Here is a 17,865-nt window from a genome sequence, read left to right on the forward strand (position 1 = left end):
GTGTGAGGTGGTATCTCATTGAGGTTTTGATTTGGATTTCCCTGATGCTGAGTGATATTGAGCACTTTTTCATGTGTCTGTTGGCCATTTGGATGTCTTCTTTGGAAAAATGTCTGTTCATGTCGTCTGCCCATCAAACTCTTATTCTTGATGAGTTATCTTCCTTACTAAGGAAGGAATTTCTGCCTTGAGGAAGCCCATTCTCTTGGTGGTATTTATTTTTTAATTTTTAATTCTTTTTCTTTTGGGTGGTATTTAATATTTACTTATTTAATATTTGAAGACTTGTTTTGTGCTGTGTTTTATGCTAGGTGTTGGTAATATTTTGTCATCAAGATGGGAGCTTACATTCACATAATGTATTTGGGAAGGCAGACACAAATAAACTGATAATTTCAAATAAGAATAAGTATTATGAAGACCGGAAAATGATAATTTGATAGTGACTGTGTTTGTGTGTACTTTAAACGTCAAAAATTAGTTGCTTTATTTTTAGAAGTAATAAAGGTATTTTGTTCTCAGCATTAAGAATTTGCACATGGCTTTTTTTTTTCCCCCAAGATATTAAAATTTAATTTTTTGAAACAGTCTGGAAGTCTTAGTGTAGTTAAATGTATAAACCAAATGAAAGATTTGGAAGTAGATTTTCATTTAACATTTAAGAAAATTTTATTACAGAATTGTATCACAGAAAGTCTTTTAGAGAATAACATTGTGTAATTAATGCTATAATTTGCAGTATTGTATATAGACTAGATTTAAAAATCTCCAGTTTACCATTTTGGGAGACCAAAAAATCTATATGCTTGTCAGAAATATTTTAATATGAATTCTTTTGAAAACCAGGATGGCAAATGAAGCATTTATAGCAGTGTATTTGTATATGCAAGATTTGTAGAAGATTACAGATGATTTTACTCTGCTTTGTAAAAGTTTCCTGGTTGTCATTATAGGAAAACCATCTCTTACTCTTTATAGTTTCATTGTTGTATATTTAGAATGAAGTGAATACCTTTTGGATGTCAGAAACACTGAGAGATATTTTGAACAATAAAGTTTTCTGCAGTTTAAGAACAGCTTTGTTTCTTTTTCTTTCTTTATTTTTTTTTTAGAGAGGGGAGAGAGGAGAGAGAATCCCAAGCAGGCTCCACGCTGGGCATGGAGCCTGATGCAGGGCTCGGATCTCACAATCCTGAGCTCATGACCTGAGCTGAAATCGAGAGTCAGACACCCCAACCGAATGAGCCACCCAGGCACCCCAACAGTTTTGTTTATTAATAACTAATTTCTTTTGGGAGAAGTGAATTATTAAGGAAAATCATAGGAAAATTAGATAGGAAATAACATAACCTTGAATCCAGTGTCCTAGAACACAGATTACAAACTTCTTTGACATTGTGAGACCTTACGGTTGGATTACATGATGATCTTTATCCTTCAGAAGTATCCTATGCAAATTTTTTGGTGTGAATCAATTTTTTACTTCTTTAAAAAACATCTAATTATAGCTTGTAAATTAATGAGTTGGAAATCATTATTTTTGGACGGATTGGCTACTGGTGTTTCACAAAGCTAGGGTTAAGACTCACTGCTTTAGAGTAGTGTTTCTCAAACTTTGTGAAACATATTATGTTTTTACATGCAACCCATTACATATATATATGAAAAAGAACTTTCTTGAACATTGCTTATTCTTTGTGCAGTGCATTCTGATATTTTCTGTTTCATTTCCTTTTTTATTTTCTATTTCATTTCCTTTTTATTTTAGAGGTGGTTGCAAGTCACTAAATTGATTTTATTACTTCTAGCCACTATTTTAAAAAGTTGCTTATTTGTACTTTCAGAGATTGTCAAATAGCTTTAAATTTTATTTTTGTTTACAATTATTTGTGTAGTTTTCTTATGTTACAGAACTGAGTACTTTAATACTGTTTGTGTCCTAGGTTTTTCATATTGTTGTTTGTCAGTGTATGCTCTTAACCCAGTCAGATCAGGACCTTTAGGGGCTTATTTTTTGAGTATTGCTTTAACATTTTTCTCTTTGAGGTTGTCTTAAATTATTGGAGGTGGGAGGGATAAAATCAGAGAATGAAGTCTCAAAGTATAATCTCTAAGTGAGCGTTTCCCAGATTTTAACTCTGCAACATTAAGATTCCTTTGAAATGTTAATAGGTGCTTTATGAAAAAAGTCATTTAGGTGGATGCCTACCATTTATTGAGTGCCAGCCCTGTGCTGTGCATTTTTTTTTTTTTATCATATGTAGTCCTCACAGTATTCCATGAGAGGTAGGAAGAAAACCATGAATATATGGCTTTTCAGAGGAAGAGAGAAAAAAATGGTTTTAAGAGAGATGGAAGGAGACCCAGATCTGTCTCATTGACCAGTTAGGATAACTTGTCAGCTTTCCTGTGGCATGCACATACGAATTCTGGGTAAACTGTAATAAACTCTTAGAAATTTCTATAGCCAGAAATGAAGAGGTAATTGTAAAAACAAAGTGGTAATTGAGGACAGGAGACAAAACCTTGGCTGAAGAGTTGGAACCGGGATCTTGACCCCTGCATAAAACTGGTACTCCCAAAGGACCTTCGTTGAAACAGTGCAAAAGAGAAATACCTGCTTACTGCCTTGGGGAGATGACAGGTTTCTCAGTTTCTGACCCCACGCTAAGGGGTAGGGATGGATAAATCTCTGAGAAACTCTGGGCATGACCTTTTTTGGGTGCATGTTTGAAATTTCTACCGTATGATTAGAAAGATTGGTATTAATTCTTCTTTAAATGTTTGGTATAGAATTCACCAGTGAATCCATCTGTTTCTGAGTTTTTCTGTTTTGGGAGGTTTTTAATGACTGATTCAATCTCCTTACTACTTATAGGTCTATTCAATTTTTGTATTTCTTTATGAATTAGTTATGGTAGGTTGTGTTTCTAGGAATTTGTTCATTTTATCATTTTATCTAAATTATTTTCTTGGTGTACAGTAGTTTATAGTGTTTTATAATGTTTTTTATTTCTGTAAAATCGGTAATGTCCCCTGTTTCAGTCTTTTTTTGGGGGGGGGGCGGTTTAGTTAAAGGTTTGTCAGTTTTCTTGATCTTTTCAAAGAAACAACTTTTGGTTTCATTTTCTGTTTTTTTTTGTTTTTTGTTTTTCCTATTTGCTGTTTTACTTGTCTTCACTGTAATCTTTATTATTTCCTTACTTCTACTAGCTTTGGGTTTTGTTTGCTCTTTTTCTAGTTCCTTAAAGTATACAGTTAGGTTATTAGGGTTTGAGAGCCTTCTTTTTTAATTGTATGTGTTTGCAGCTATAAATTTCCCTCTTATACTGCTTTTGCTACATGGCATAAATTTTGGCATGTTGTGTTTTTGTTTTCATTCATTGCAAGGAATTTTCTAATTTCTGTGTGATTTCTTCTTTGACCCCTTGGTTGTTTAAAACTATGTTAATTTCCACATGAATTGTCCATTTTCCCTTGGGTTGTTGATTTCTCATTTCATTCCATTGTGATTGGAGAAAGTTCTTTTTTTTTTTTTTTTTTAAGATTTTTTATTTTATTTATTCGAGAGAGAGAGAGAGAGAGCACAAGTGGGGTGAGGGGCAGAGGGAGAAGCAGGCTCTCTGCTGAGCAGAGATCCTGGGACTCTGGGATCATGACCTGAGCCAGAGGTAGATGCCCAACTGACTGAGCTACCCAGGCGCCCTGAGAAAATTCTTTATAAGAGTTTATTCTTTTTTAATTTATTAACCATGGTGTTGCCTAACGTGGGCTATTCTGGAAAATGTTCCATGTGTACTTAAGAATGTATATTCTGGTCTTGTTGGGTGGAGTGTTCTCAATATGTCTATTAGGTCTAATTGGATTATAGTGTTCAACTCTTCTGTTTCCATACTGATCTTCAGTTTGGTTGTTCTATCCATTGAAAGTGGGGGTACAGAGTTTCTGTTTGGGATAATAAGTTCTGGAAATAATATAGTGGTGATGGTTATGCAACATTGTGAATGTGCTTAATCCCACTGAATTGTACACTAAGAATGATTTAATAAGCTTCAAAATTATTGGATGTAAAAGAATCAGAACTTTTTTTTTTTTAAAGATTTTATTTATTAGAGAGCACTAGAGAGAGAGCAAGCACAAGTGGGGGGCAAAGGGAGAGGGAGAAGCAGGCTCCCCACTGAGCAGGCTTGATCTGAGGACCTTGGGATCATGACCTGAGCCGAAGGCAGACACTTAACCAACTGAGCCACCCAGGCGCCCCAAGAATCAGAACTCTTAAGAAAAGTCCAAGACTATGGGGAAAAAATGGCCATTTGGGAAAGGAACCAGAGAACTACTGGATATAAAAATTACAGTTACTGAATTTAAAAAACTTTAGATGAGTTATTAAGTTTAGACACAGCTAAAGATAGAATTAGCAAACTGGAAGATCTGATAGGATAACCAAAAGTAAAGCCCCTAGAAATAAGAGCTGAAGAATAGGAAAGAAGTTGTTATATAGAGATTAGAATTAGAAAGTTCAAAGTATATCTAAAAGGAGTTTTAGGAGGAGAGAATAGAAAGAAAAGGGAAAGGCAATATTCAGGAAGATGAGGCTAGGATTTTACAAATTAATGAAAGACATGACCAGTCAAGATTCAGGAAGCCCAAAAGAAATACCAAAGACAGAGGAGATCTTAAAAGCAACCAGAGTAAAAAAGATTCCTACAAATAATCAAAGAGAGCAAACTCTGCCACAGCAGCAATAGAGGCCATGTAATAGTAGAAAATGTCTTCAGAGTACCTCTGTAAACCTAGGAGTATTGACCAAATAAACAAAAGGGGGAACAAAAATTCTGGGTAACATGTAGATAGGAGCTCATTGGAGTTAGTATTTTAAGATTCTTATACTGTTTGGAGAGAGGGGAAATAAAAGGCAATTAAAATAGTAAATATATTTTCATGTCAAATATTTTAAAACAAATTTCTCAAAATGTATTTTTCAGTTTTTTTTTTTTTTTTTTTTTTTAAAGATCTTATTTATTTGACAGAGACAGAGATAGCAAGAGCAGGAACACAAGCAGAGGGAGCGGGAGAGGGAGAAGCAGGTCTGCCGCTGAGCAGGGAGCCTGATGTGGGGCTTGATCCCAGGACCCTGGGATCATGACCTGAGCTGAAGGCAGATGCTTAACTGCCTGAGCCACCCAGGTGCCCCGTTCAGAGTGTTATTTTTTTGAAAAGAGGTTAAAATGTTTAGAAATACATGGGATAATGACTCCATGACCCTAGAGAAGAGTTTTAGATACAGAAAGCACCAAGTTTAAAAGAAGATATTAAGTTTGATTACATAAAAATTAAGGACTTGTGTTTATCATGAAACACTGGTAAAAGATGTGTATTTCATAGAAGTGGAAGCCTGAATGGTCAGCAGGCATGAAAAATATGTCTAACCTTATTAATTAATGAAGAAATTCAAATTAAATGCAATGCCTTTTTTTTTTTTTTTTTAAGAGAGTGCTTGAGCTGGGATGGGAGTGGGGGGTGGGTAGGGGGAGGGAATGAGGGAGAGAGAGAATCTTAAGCAGGCTCCACGTGTAGTGTGAAGCCCAACACGAGGCTCAGTCTCATGACCCTGAGATTGTGGCCTGAGCTAAAATCCAAGAGTCAGACACTTAACCGACTGAGCCACTCAGGCGCCCCTGCAATGCTATTTTTATACCCACCAGACTACGGAAAATAAAAAGTGTGACAGTGGCCAAGTTTTGGCAAAGATGTAGAAAAAAAGGACTATTCACTGTTGGTGGAAATGTGAATTGTTGCAGTCACTTTGGGAAATAGCCTAGTATCCTCTGGTAAAGTTGAGCATGCACATATCCTATGGTTTAGCAGTTCTGATCCTAGATGTCCACCCTAGGGACATGCTTGCACAAAAACAGTTGTAGTTGCTTAAACCAACAAAATAGCAAAATATGGAGTTGAAGAACATCTGGAGGTACACTGCCTGGGATCATACCCCAGCTCTGCCACTCATGTTACTTAACCTTATTGTGACTTGGTTTCCTCTTCTGCAAATAATTACCCGATCGTATAGTGTTGATATGAGAAATTATAGGTTATGTTGAATGCTATTTGTGACAGATACATGTAACTATAGGTGAATGTAAAAAACATAATGTTGAGTAATAAGTTGCAGAAAAATACTTAAGGTACCATGCGGTTTATACAGTTCAAAGCATGTAACATTTACCAAAAGTTTAACAGGAAAATTGTTAAAATTAAGTAACTGTAGGTACCGTTTGGGGAGAGAGGATACAGGCGGTATAAGGAGGAACACATGGAAGGTCTCTGTCAAGTTCAGTGGTAGATCATGGGTGATTTTCATTTTCTTTGGACTCTACGTGTTTGTATATATTTCATAATAACTAATTAAAAATTTGGGATATGTGGAGTTAAGTACTTTTTGATGGATGACTTCTCATTAATAATGTTAATTGTGCATTGTGAACTTCAAAGAAGGACATAGAATTTTTAGTGCTCCCCACTTGGTTATTGAACATTTTGGGTCTTAAACATCTCAAGTGGGACTATATTATGTGATTATTGATCTTTAGCTTGAATTTTGATGACTAAATAAGAATCTTTTTCACAGATGCACAGCTATTTTAACTAAGCCACTTGGACACTTAGTTTACTTGCATTTTTTAATCTTATGAGCAACACTGAAATATTTCATTAAATTTTTTTTCACAAGACTGGAATCTTTGTTTATATCTTTAATTATGAAAATGGTCTTTGCTGAATTGTACTATTTCATTTCTTTACTATAGGAGGGAATCGTTGAGAATCTTTTCAAATGGGCCCGAGAGGCTGATCAGCCATTGAGGACGTATTCTACTGGACTGTTAGGAGGTGCTATGGAGAATCAAGATATTGCTGCCAACTATAGGGATGAGAATTCACAGTTGGTAAGGACTGTGTTAGAATTACTTTCTGTATAAGATGGGAGAGTATTCACAAGTTCTTTCTTGCTACCTGAACTCAAATAGGTAGGTCTTATTCATTACCTTGTACTGCAGTAGAGCTATAATTTCGACATTTCAAGATTACTTTTCACAAGTTTTGATTTTACTTTTTTTAACTTGACAACATTTTTCATCTTATCAAGGATCATGATAGTTTATACTAGGTAAAGAATAGTACCATTCCCTTTCTTTGCCCAACACTTGGATTATGAAAATTTTCAAATATATAGCAAAATAGAATTTTACAGAGAACAGCTGTCTACATACCACTTAAATTGTTTGTGAACATTTTACTAATTGTATACCCATCCATCCACCTTTCCTTCTATTCATCCACCATTCCTTTTTTTTTAATGTAGTTCAGAGTAAATTGCAGATAATTTGTCTCTCTTTTTTTTTAAACTAAGCATAATGCTACATTTTAGTGTTGGCTCAAAAAATAAGTACTTAAAAAATGAAAAAGTGGTGAATTTGAAAAATATATTATGTAATTATGTAGGTGGCAGTATCTAACAATACAGTTTACAACAGGTACAAGTTTGAGAAGTCTTCATCATGTTTTCTTTTTTTTTAAAGTCAGGTTTATTGGGGTATAATTTACATAGAGTAAAATTCACCTTTTTTTTTTTTCCCTTAATGTCCATCACCCATTTACCCTGTTCCCCCACCTCTCTTCCCTCCAGGAACCCTCATTTTGTTTCCTATGATTAAGAGTCTCTTATGGGTTGTCTCCCTCTCTGACTTCATCTTGTTTTATTTTTTTCCTCTCTTCCCCTATGATCATCTGTTTTGTTTCTTAAATTCCACATACTTCATGTTTTATTTTCAAAGACACTTTTAAAAAAAATCATGGATATGTCTGGTATTTGCCTCTTCAGGTGTGATGGTCCAGCCTAGCTTGATCCAGATAGATCAGTTGTGAATGATGTGTGATGTGCAAATGTGGTTTGGGTTTTCTGGGACATTTTATGAGGAGTGAGACTTTTAGCTGTTGATTATTTCATCAAGCTATAGGAATCAGATCAAAATATTGATCAAATCTTTACCATTTCTAGATACTGAGATAAGTGCATGAGGATTTAGTTCTCCTTAAATGGAAATAAGATTTATTTATTGAGAATCATTTAAATCACTTAAATTAAGATGCCTTTTATTCCAATATCTGTTGATAGGTGGCAATAGTACTTCGAAGATTGAGGGAGCTGCAGCTTCAGGAAGTGGCTTTGCGGCAAGAAAATAAGCGTCCCAGCCCACGAAAGCTCTCCTCTGAACCTCTTTTGCCTCTGGATGAAGAAGCTGTGGATATGGACTATGGCGATATGGCTGTAGATGTAGTGGATGGTGAACAAGAGGAAGCCTCCGGGGACATGGAGATCTCCTTTCATCTTGATTCAGGTCACAAGACCAGTAGTAGAGTGAACTCAGCAGCCAAACCTGAAGAAGGAGGATTGAGGAAAAACAAGGCAGCAAAACAGGGTGACAGAGAGAATTTTAGGAAAGCCAAGCAGAAGTTAGGTTTCTCAACATCTGATCCAGATCGCATGTTTGTTGAGCTGTCTAATAGCAGCTGGTCAGAAATGTCACCTTGGGTGATTGGCACCAATTATACCCTTTATCCTATGACTCCTGCTATTGAGCAGCGACTTATTCTACAATATTTGACCCCCCTAGGAGAATATCAGGAGGTAAGCTTATTGGAAAGAATACTATTCACACTTTGGGACTATTGTGCTTATTTCTGAGATATTTTATGGTAGCATTTTATACTTTGATGTGTTTTTACTGTAATACAGAAAAGTCTTTGCCTCAAACTGGTGAAGCATTATGCCACTGGTAAAGTCTTAGGTCACTTCTGATGCAGGTCTATTTGATAAAAGTGTGTATGTTTATAAAGGAATGGGGGAGAGGTACCTCATTTTTAAAAATCTTCTGTCCTTGTAGTGGAATGGGAAATATGGGAAAATAAAGCCAGTGTTAAGATTTATTTTTGTCTTCATTTTAGTTACTTCCCATATTCATGCAACTCGGATCACGGGAATTGATGATGTTCTATATTGACCTGAAACAGACTAATGATGTCCTGCTTACATTTGAGGCCCTTAAGGTAAAATTCTTTTTTTTTTTAAGATTTTGTTTTTACATAATCTTTACAAGTCAGTGTGGGGCTTGAACCCAGAGCCCTGAGGTCGAGTCACATGCTCCACTGACTGAGCCAGCCAGGTGCCCCACTCAGGGTAAAATTCTCCCTTTTTTTTTTTTTTAAATATTTTATTTATTCATTTCACAGAGAGAACACAAGCAGGGGGAGCAGCAGGGAGAGGTAGAAGGAGAAGCAGGCTCCCCACTGAGCAGGGACCCCCCCCCCCCGAGGTGTGGCTCCATCCCAGGACCCCGGGATCATGACCTGAGCCGAAGGCAGATGCTTAACCGACTGAGCCACCCAGGCGCCCCAGAATTCTTTAAAAGTATTATATACTGACCGTTTTATTGACCTGGATGTACCCATGTGTTTCCGTATGTAGCATCTCTGGGTTTTATTGCTCAGGGCATTTCTATTGCCAGATTTGTCAAAATAGTAACAAATGAAAATTTCTTATTTAGATAGAAAAGATGAGGCTTACCAAGTGCTTTCACAGAAATTCAGGGATCAGTCCTAGGGGATTGAATATTCATGTAGAACCTGGATCTAAATGTGGGAGTGGCCTCAGTTATTGTTGTTGAATAGGAATGGAAAACTGTGTGTAGTACCTTATATCCTACTACTTTTTAAATATTCCCCCTGTGAGCCAGCATCACTTTTTCTGAATTCTTAATTATATATATATATGTATGTGTGTGTGTATATATATATGTATATATACTGTGTGATGTTAGATTATCTAGAGTGAACAAAATATAAATCAGACAATGAGTAAAGAAATAGAGGCAGACCCCAATTCAGTAGAGGTAAATGATTTCCTAGGTTGCAGAGGCATTAAATATGGGAGGGCAGGTTAGTCTAGCCCACTATGATAATAAAGGTAATCTGAATGAAGAGAGAGAATTTGAATGAATAACACTGGCTGTCATACAGTCCTACCAAGCAGGTAACTTTATGAAGAGAAGTACCTTTCTGTGCTGTTTATAATATTAAGATAAATAAATCAAGTTTCTATGGTTTGGTTAAGAGAGACCATTTATGGGGCGCCTGGGTGGCTCAGTCGTTAAGTGTCTGCCTTCGGCTCAGGTCATGATCCCAGGGTCTGGGATCAAGCCCCGCATCGGGCTGCTCCCTGCTCAGTGGGAAGCCTGCTTCTCCCTCTCCCTCTCTCACTCCCCTCTTGTGTTCCCTCTCTCGCTGTGTCTCTCTCTGTCAAATAAATACATAAAATCTTTAAAAAAAAAGAGAGACCGTTTATGATTTCTTTTAGGTATTATAGATGTTGTGAAAAAAAGTGTGGGGTACAAAGGAAGGGGTGGCTTCTTCTTCCTGAGAAATGTTTCCAGAAAACACCTCTGAAAAAGAAATGATGGCTCCCTCTGGCTCTTTAAAGTTACAACTTCAAGGAAAAAAAAAAGTTACAGCTTTATTCTTGATATTCCAGAGCTGTGCTGTCCAATAAAAGTTTTAGTAATGATGGAAATTTTCTGTGTCTCTGCTGTTCAGTACAGTGTCTGTTGCCTGTATGAGCACTTAAAATGTAGCCAGTGCCACTGAGGTTTGAATTTTTATCTTAATTTTAATTTAATTAGCCACATGTGGCCAATGATTACTGCATTGTAACAGAAATGAGGGAAATTGGGGCGCCTGGGTGGCTCAGTCGTTGAGCATCTGCCTTCAGCTCAGGTCACGATCCCAGGGTCCTGGGATCGAGTCCCACATCGGGCTCCCTGCTCGGCGGGAAGCCTGCTTCTCCCTCTCTCACTCCTCCTGCTTGTGTTCCCTCTCTCGCTGTGTATCTGTCAAATAAATAAATAAAATCTTTAAAAAAAAAAAAAGAAATGAGGAAAATTGCCTTTCAGGTCCCAGAAATTTTAAATTTGGAGGAGGTCAGATATACACTGGAGTAATACATATTTCTGTGTCTGGATGCAGCGTGTGTGTGTGTGTGTGTGTGTGTGTAAATTCATTATGCTTTGAACAATGAAATGAAGCTGGAGGTCAGAATTCTCTCCAGTCCAAAGGTTTTGCTTTCCAATGCAGCATCCTGTCCTGAATAGGATAGAGTGGAAGAAGGGATTTGGACAGTTGCTATATATATAGGTTATGTATGAGGAATTATAATGGGTGTCATTATTCAACTGTTTCCATGCAGAGTCGTATAAGGGATTAAAGAAAATGAAATAAAGGTGAATAGGGAAAAATCACAAAAGAGATCTTTCTTATGGGGAAATAATAATGTAGACGGGACACCTGGGTGGCTCCGTTGGTTGAGCATCTGACTCTTGGTTTCGGCTCAGGTCGTGATCTCAGGGTTGTGAGATAGAGCCTTGTGTCAGTTCTGTGCTTGGTGTGGAGTCTGTTTTAGATTCCGCCCCCCCCACCCCCCTTCTGCTTCTCCCCCTGCTTGGGCTCTCTCTTTTTTTTTCTCAAATAAGTAAATAAATAAAATCTTAAAAAAATAATGTAGAAAGATGTGTACTGTTTTATTCAAAAGGAAGACTCAGCTGTAGAGGAAGAGGGACAGGTATTGAAGTTAGTAGAAACAAAATGGATTAAAATAACAATTGGAAGAACCCGCCCTTATATGGAGATAAAACATAAAGAGAGAAAATAGAATCTGCTTACACTAATGAAGTGATCTAGATTATAGGTTTGTATTGGTAAAGGTTGAGCCTGCTTACTCTGTTTTCCTACCTACCTATCCTGGCAGTGGAACTGCCACTTTTTATGGTAGTGACATGTGAAAAGCTACACACAGGTGGCCTAAGGGTTGGAGGGGAACCGTATGTGGTTTAGCTACTTCTTGGGGGATGGACTTGTGTAACCGATAAAAAGAGTAAAGAGGGAAGGGATTGGAAATACATGTAAGGATTAGTCTGAATATGGGTGTTGAGAGAACTTCTGAAGAGGATACATGCCTGTTGTTTTTGCCATTGACCTTGTCAAGATTTGTATCAAATTCCGTACTTGCCAGTTAGTGTTGTATGTACTTTGTGCTTTTGTCACCACCCAGAAGACACCTTGGTAGGAGAAACAGGAGGGGGAGCTCTAGTTCTTCTGAGGTCCTGTCCACATTAGCCTGGGTTCAGAGTCATCAAGTAGCCTGATGCTCGCATTGTACTTCTTGCCTTTAAAATTGCCCAGAAGATCAGGTCCACCCGGAGATGCTAGTGGGAATTGAACAGGAAGTTAACAAAGCTTTAAAGATAACAAACTTTTTTCTTTTTAAGATTTGTTTATTTGAGAGAGAGAGCTCACAAGTGTGTGAGAGAGCGAGCAGGGGGAGGGGCATAGGGAGAGAAGCAGAGTTCCCGCTGAGCAGGGAGCAAGACACGGGGCTCCATCCAGATCCCACAAGAGCCTGAGATCACGACCTGAGCTGAAATCAAGAGTCGACCCTTAAGCTACTGAGCCATCCAGTCGTCCCTAAAGATAACAAACTTTTAAAGGTCAATTTAAGGTGCCTTCTGATAAATTTCAAAAATGTACTAGTTTTGGTAATTTACTGAAGATGGTGTTTGGAGTTGAATATATTTGGGGTCAGTATAAAAGAAGACAAAGTTTATCATTATATTAGATGATGAGTCAGTGAGCCAAAACTAGAACATAGAGCTGATTATGTTTAAAAGAACTAAAATGGAAAGGTTAAAAATCCTTTAGGGAAGCTATGTAATAATAAAATGGTAATGGAATTATGTTCTTATTTATAGCAGTATTTTTTATTTCTTGTTTTTCACCTTTATGAAAACCTTTAGTATTAGAAGGGAGTGTTAAGAAATCTTAAAAGTTTTTGGGTTTTTTGGTTTCCTTTAATCAATACTGGTTTTACTTCTGTTTTGAGGGAGTGGTTGTTTACTTCAGAGGATTCCTGTTATTTAGCAGCTTGATTTAATGTTTTGTGAAGAGATTCTGTGATTATTCTAGATTGTTTCACAGTAACATGTGTCCTCTTTGCTTAGCACCTTGCATCTCTTCTGCTCCATAACAAGTTTGCCACAGAATTTGTTGCACATGGTGGAGTACAAAAATTACTGGAAATTCCTCGTCCTTCTATGGCTGCAACTGGTGTATCCATGTGCTTGTATTACCTGTCCTACAACCAGGATGCCATGGAAAGAGTAAGTACAGTCCGTTTAGGGTATGGGAATGGAATTGGGTGGGGAGACACTAGCACATTCACAGAATGACTTTTGGGTAAGAAAAAATGAGTAGTCGGAGTAAATTTTATTTTATTTTTATTTTTTTAAAGATTTATCCATTTATAATAGTACATGTGAGGGGCAGGAGGGGCAGAGGGAAGGGGAAAGAGAATCCTCAGGCAGACTTCCTGCTGAGCTTGGAGCTGCTCTGGGGCTCATTTCCAGGACCCTGAGATCATGACCTAAGCCGAAACCAAGAGTTGGATGCTTAACTGACTGAGCCACCCAGGCATCTCTTGCAGTAAATTTTAATGAAAGAAGCAAAGAGCGGGGTGCCTGGGTGGCTCAGTCGTTAAGCGCCTGCCTTCGGCTCAGGTCATGATCCCAGGGTCCTGGGATTGAGCCCTGTGTCGGGCTCCCTGCTCGGTGGGAAGCCTGCTTCTCCCTCCCCTACTCCCCCTGTTTGTGTTCCTGCTCTTGCTGTCTCTCTCTGTCAGATAAATAAAATCTTAAAAAAAAAGCAAAGAGCATGAATATATGACCTTTAGAAAGCATTCTAAAATGTAAAATTGTTGGGGCGCCTGGGTGGCTTAGTCGTTAAGCATCTACCTTCGGCTCGGGTCATGATCCCAGGATTCTGGGATTGAGCCCCATATTGGGCTCCCTGCTCAGCGGGAAGCCTGCTTCTCCCTCTCCTACTCCCTTGCTTGTGTTCCCTCTCTCACTGTATCTCTCTCTCTGAAATAAATAAAGTCTTAAAAATAAATAAATAAAATGTAAAATTGTTTACAGAAGGTCATTTTTTCCCAGTTTTTTTTACTGTGAATAAAAACAAGCAAGATAAATTGAGTCTAGGGGCTTTATTTAGTTTTTGTCATTTCTGTTGAATTAGTATTAGTTTTTAGGCTCTTTTCAAGGGTCCCTCATGAAGTTATATTTTGCATTTTGAGTCAGTCTGTTATAAAAACAGTAGATGAGGCTTTGTGTATGTTAACAAATAACTTGTGGTAGAGATGATAAAATAATTCCAGTTGTTCTTGGGACTCCAGAGGTTCCCCATTTGGTTCTTCTGTTTTTCCAGTTACTTTTTTATTTAGTGATAAAAAAAAAATATGAGTTAACATTTGAAAAATAATGGGTCCCTAGACACACCTAGGGAAGTTCTTATCACTTCTGTGCTTGGAATATTTTTCTGATATTCCATGTGGTATGGCTTTTCTGGTGGAGTGAAGTTGGTAAATTCTTCTTGGGCTATGTCTTGGTTCATCTTTGCATATTAATAAGGTAATGTTTTAGTTTTAATTTTTTTCCATCTTGAGATCAACATGCGAAGATACATAGTCTTGAGAATAGTAACCTAATCTGTGGATGTATATACAGAATTAATTATGGCTAAGGTAAAAATAAAAAGTGAACCTGGGCAATGCTTTAGAATTCATTGCTCTGTAAGAGACATCAGAATGTGTGTGAAATGAATCAATGAGTGTTGGATAATAAACTTGTAGACTTTAGTATCAGAAGACTCAGTCACTTTTATCACCCTGGGGAAGTCCCTTATCTCTCTGAGCTTCTTTCTCATTTTTTTTTTTTTTTTAAGATTTTATTTATTTGAGAGAGAGATAGAGAACAAGCAGGGGCAGAGGGAGAAGGAGAAGCAGCCTCCCCACTGAGCAGGGAGCCTGAGACACGGGGCTTGGTCCCGGGACACTGGGATCATGACCTGAGCCGAAGGCAGCCACTTAACTGAGCCACCCAGGCACCCCTCTTCCTCATCTTTTAAGGGGGAATCCTAATACCTGTGGAATCAAGCACTGAGAGCATTAAAGGATGTAAATATTTGCAAAATTTGGCACTCAATAAATACAGCTCAGATTTAAGTATGTATCTAAATTTAGGTTTTCAGGTTTGGAATAGATTGTTACAGAATTTCATTTGTTAAACCTTAAGCTTTAAACTCAGAATGACTGGATCAGTAATGATCATTGCATTCTGCAAAGATACCTAGCTATACTGGTGAATTTTTCATGCCTTTTGAAGGTTCCTTTGCCTGAAATTTTTAAAAATTATGTTTTATTTATTTTTTGCAGGTTTGTATGCATCCCCACAATGTTCTGTCTGATGTGGTGAACTATACCCTGTGGTTAATGGAATGTTCTCATGCCTCAGGATGCTGCCATGCTACCATGTTTTTCTCAATTTGCTTCTCCTTCCGGGCTGTGTTGGAGCTCTTTGACCGCTATGATGGTCTTCGTCGTCTGGTGAATTTGGTGAGGTTCTCAGTGGCTTCTCTTTGTGAGGAATAGGCGTCCTGCCCCTGCCTTTCAGTAGTGTTGGAGGGAGGAAGTGTTTTTTTTCTTTGAGATTTCATTTTTAAGTAATCTCTACACCCATGTGGGACTTGATCATATGTTCCACCAACTGAGCTATCCAGATACCCTGAGAGGAAGCTTTTGACTGGAGGAATTTTGCTGTCATTCTTTGTGAATGAAGTCTTTTTCCTCCCCTCATTCACAAGTTTCTCTTCCTCTTAAGTGGTTAGAGGACTCTGTGCCATTGTAGACTTGTCTTGAATATAGAAATCTCATAGGGGCAATTGTGATGATAATTTTGATCTTCCTAAAAGCAACGGTTTTGCGCCGGAATGTCTTTCAACATGTTTAAAAGCTATGTAATTTTTCTTTCTTTCTTTTTTTTTTTTTTTAAGATTATTTAATTCAGAGAGAGAGTGCATGTGTGCGAGTAGGAGGAGGGACAGAGGGAGAGAGAGAGAATCCCAAGCAGACTCTGTGCTGAGCACAAAGCCCAACATGGGGCTCAGTCTCCCGACCCATGAGATCATGACCTGAGCTGAAACCAAGAGTCGGATGTTTAACTAACTGAGCCACCCACACACCCCAAGCTATGTAATTTTTCAATAGCTGTTTACTTTCAGGGATGCCTCAGTGGCTCAGTCGGTTAAGTGCCTGCCTTCGGCTCAGGTCATGATCCCAGGGTCCTGGGATCAAGTCCCACATCAGGCTCCTTGCTCAGCGGGGAGCCTGCTTCTCCCTCTACCTGCTGCTCTTCCTGCTTGTGTGCTCTCACTCTCTCTCTCTTGCTCAATCTCTCTCAAATAAATAAAATCTTTAAAAAAACAACAACACTATTTTCATTAACTGGTTTGCTTTTATATGGCTACTCTTAGCATGTTGTATAGACAGATAAGCTTTGATGTTTGTCAGTGTTGTTGAGCATAAACGTTTACTGTTATCCTTTTCTTCCTTTTACTTTTCTCTTTTTGTTTTTCCCTTGCTCCCCTTTTGCCCATTCTGTCTCTTTCTTAATAGATCAGTACTTTGGAGATTCTAAATTTGGAAGACCAAGGTGCACTTCTGAGTGATGATGAAATATTTGCCAGCCGCCAAACTGGGAAACACACCTGCATGGCCTTGCGCAAGTACTTTGAGGCCCACCTGGCCATTAAATTGGAACAAGTGAAGCAGTCACTTCAGAGGACTGAGGGTGGCATTCTCGTCCATCCTCAACCCCCGTACAAGGTGAGAGGACCTTGTCTTAAAAGGGAAAGTTGTTAGCTCTCCATAGCGTATTAGGCCTGAAACTCATTCAGATCAGTGTGGCATGTCCAATGTGGGATGTCCATTGTTGGATTAGAATTGCCCTGTGTGGAGGCAAAATACTTGAAAATGGGTGTACCGGGACCTGTTTTGCTCCCAGTTGTAAGTTGCTACTTTTCTGGGATATTAGAACTAAAAGATGAACTGGAGTGTGTATAAAAGGGCTTTCTTTTATGAAAAGTACTAGATATCTTACCTCCCTTCTGTGTGGAATTTTTTTTCTGAAAGGATACATCTGTTATTCCACTTCTCTATCATTTTTGAACTTACTTGCTGTATTTTGGAGTGAAGATTAATATCTGCATGTTTTAAAAATCACAAATTGAGGAGAAACCGATTATTTGATGTGCTGCTTCTTTCTTTAGCTGTGAAACATACGCACCAACAAATTGAATGTTCTGTTACCCTTTTTGGGCAAAATGTATTGTAAGTCTGGTTATAAATAAAAGGTTAAACATATATTCATTATTTCACGTGTGGGCTGCTGACTCAATTGTGGAATTTGAAAGCTGTTATTACTTAGCTTTGTTAAAACCTGTTGGCCTTTGAGCTGTGATGGAGAAGGTAGCAGGCAGGTGATAGAGTTCCTTAATGATATGTATCTCTCCTTATAGGCGTGTTCATATACTCATGAACAGATTGTGGAAATGATGGAGTTTTTGATAGAGTATGGCCCAGCGCAACTGTATTGGGAACCAGCTGAAGTCTTCCTCAAACTTTCTTGTGTTCAACTCTTGTTGCAGCTTATTTCTATTGCCTGCAATTGGAAGACCTATTATGCAAGGTGGGATTAGAGAGCGGTTTTAAATGAAATTAGATTTTGCTTTTTGGTAAAGTTGATATTGGTTTGTATATAGCGTATGCTTAGCAAACATTTGTTGAACTGAATTGAAATTTTGGGCATGAATCTGAGAAACTAGATTAAGGAGGATATTTTTATTTTTTAAAGTTTTCATTTGTTAGAGCAA

General features: G+C 37.9%; 1 protein-coding gene across 2 annotated transcripts in view; it reads left to right on the forward strand.

The window, feature by feature from the left end:
• The window catches only part of DCAF1 (DDB1 and CUL4 associated factor 1), a 73,632-nt gene that overhangs the window by 19,583 nt on the left and 36,184 nt on the right, over window positions 1-17,865 (forward strand). For both annotated transcript variants that reach the window (XM_034997304.1, XM_034997305.1), the window contains exons 6-12: window positions 6,807-6,944; window positions 8,174-8,686; window positions 9,004-9,105; window positions 13,104-13,262; window positions 15,371-15,550; window positions 16,610-16,819; window positions 17,512-17,681. In XM_034997304.1, coding sequence (XP_034853195.1) covers window positions 6,807-6,944; window positions 8,174-8,686; window positions 9,004-9,105; window positions 13,104-13,262; window positions 15,371-15,550; window positions 16,610-16,819; window positions 17,512-17,681 — 1,472 coding nt within the window. The remainder of the gene's footprint in view (window positions 1-6,806; window positions 6,945-8,173; window positions 8,687-9,003; window positions 9,106-13,103; window positions 13,263-15,370; window positions 15,551-16,609; window positions 16,820-17,511; window positions 17,682-17,865) is intronic.

The sequence above is a fragment of the Mirounga leonina genome, unplaced genomic scaffold (assembly GCF_011800145.1).
Source record: "Mirounga leonina isolate KUSES-001 unplaced genomic scaffold, KU_Mleo_1.0 Mir_94, whole genome shotgun sequence".
In the NCBI taxonomy this organism is placed as follows: Eukaryota; Metazoa; Chordata; class Mammalia; order Carnivora; family Phocidae; genus Mirounga; species Mirounga leonina.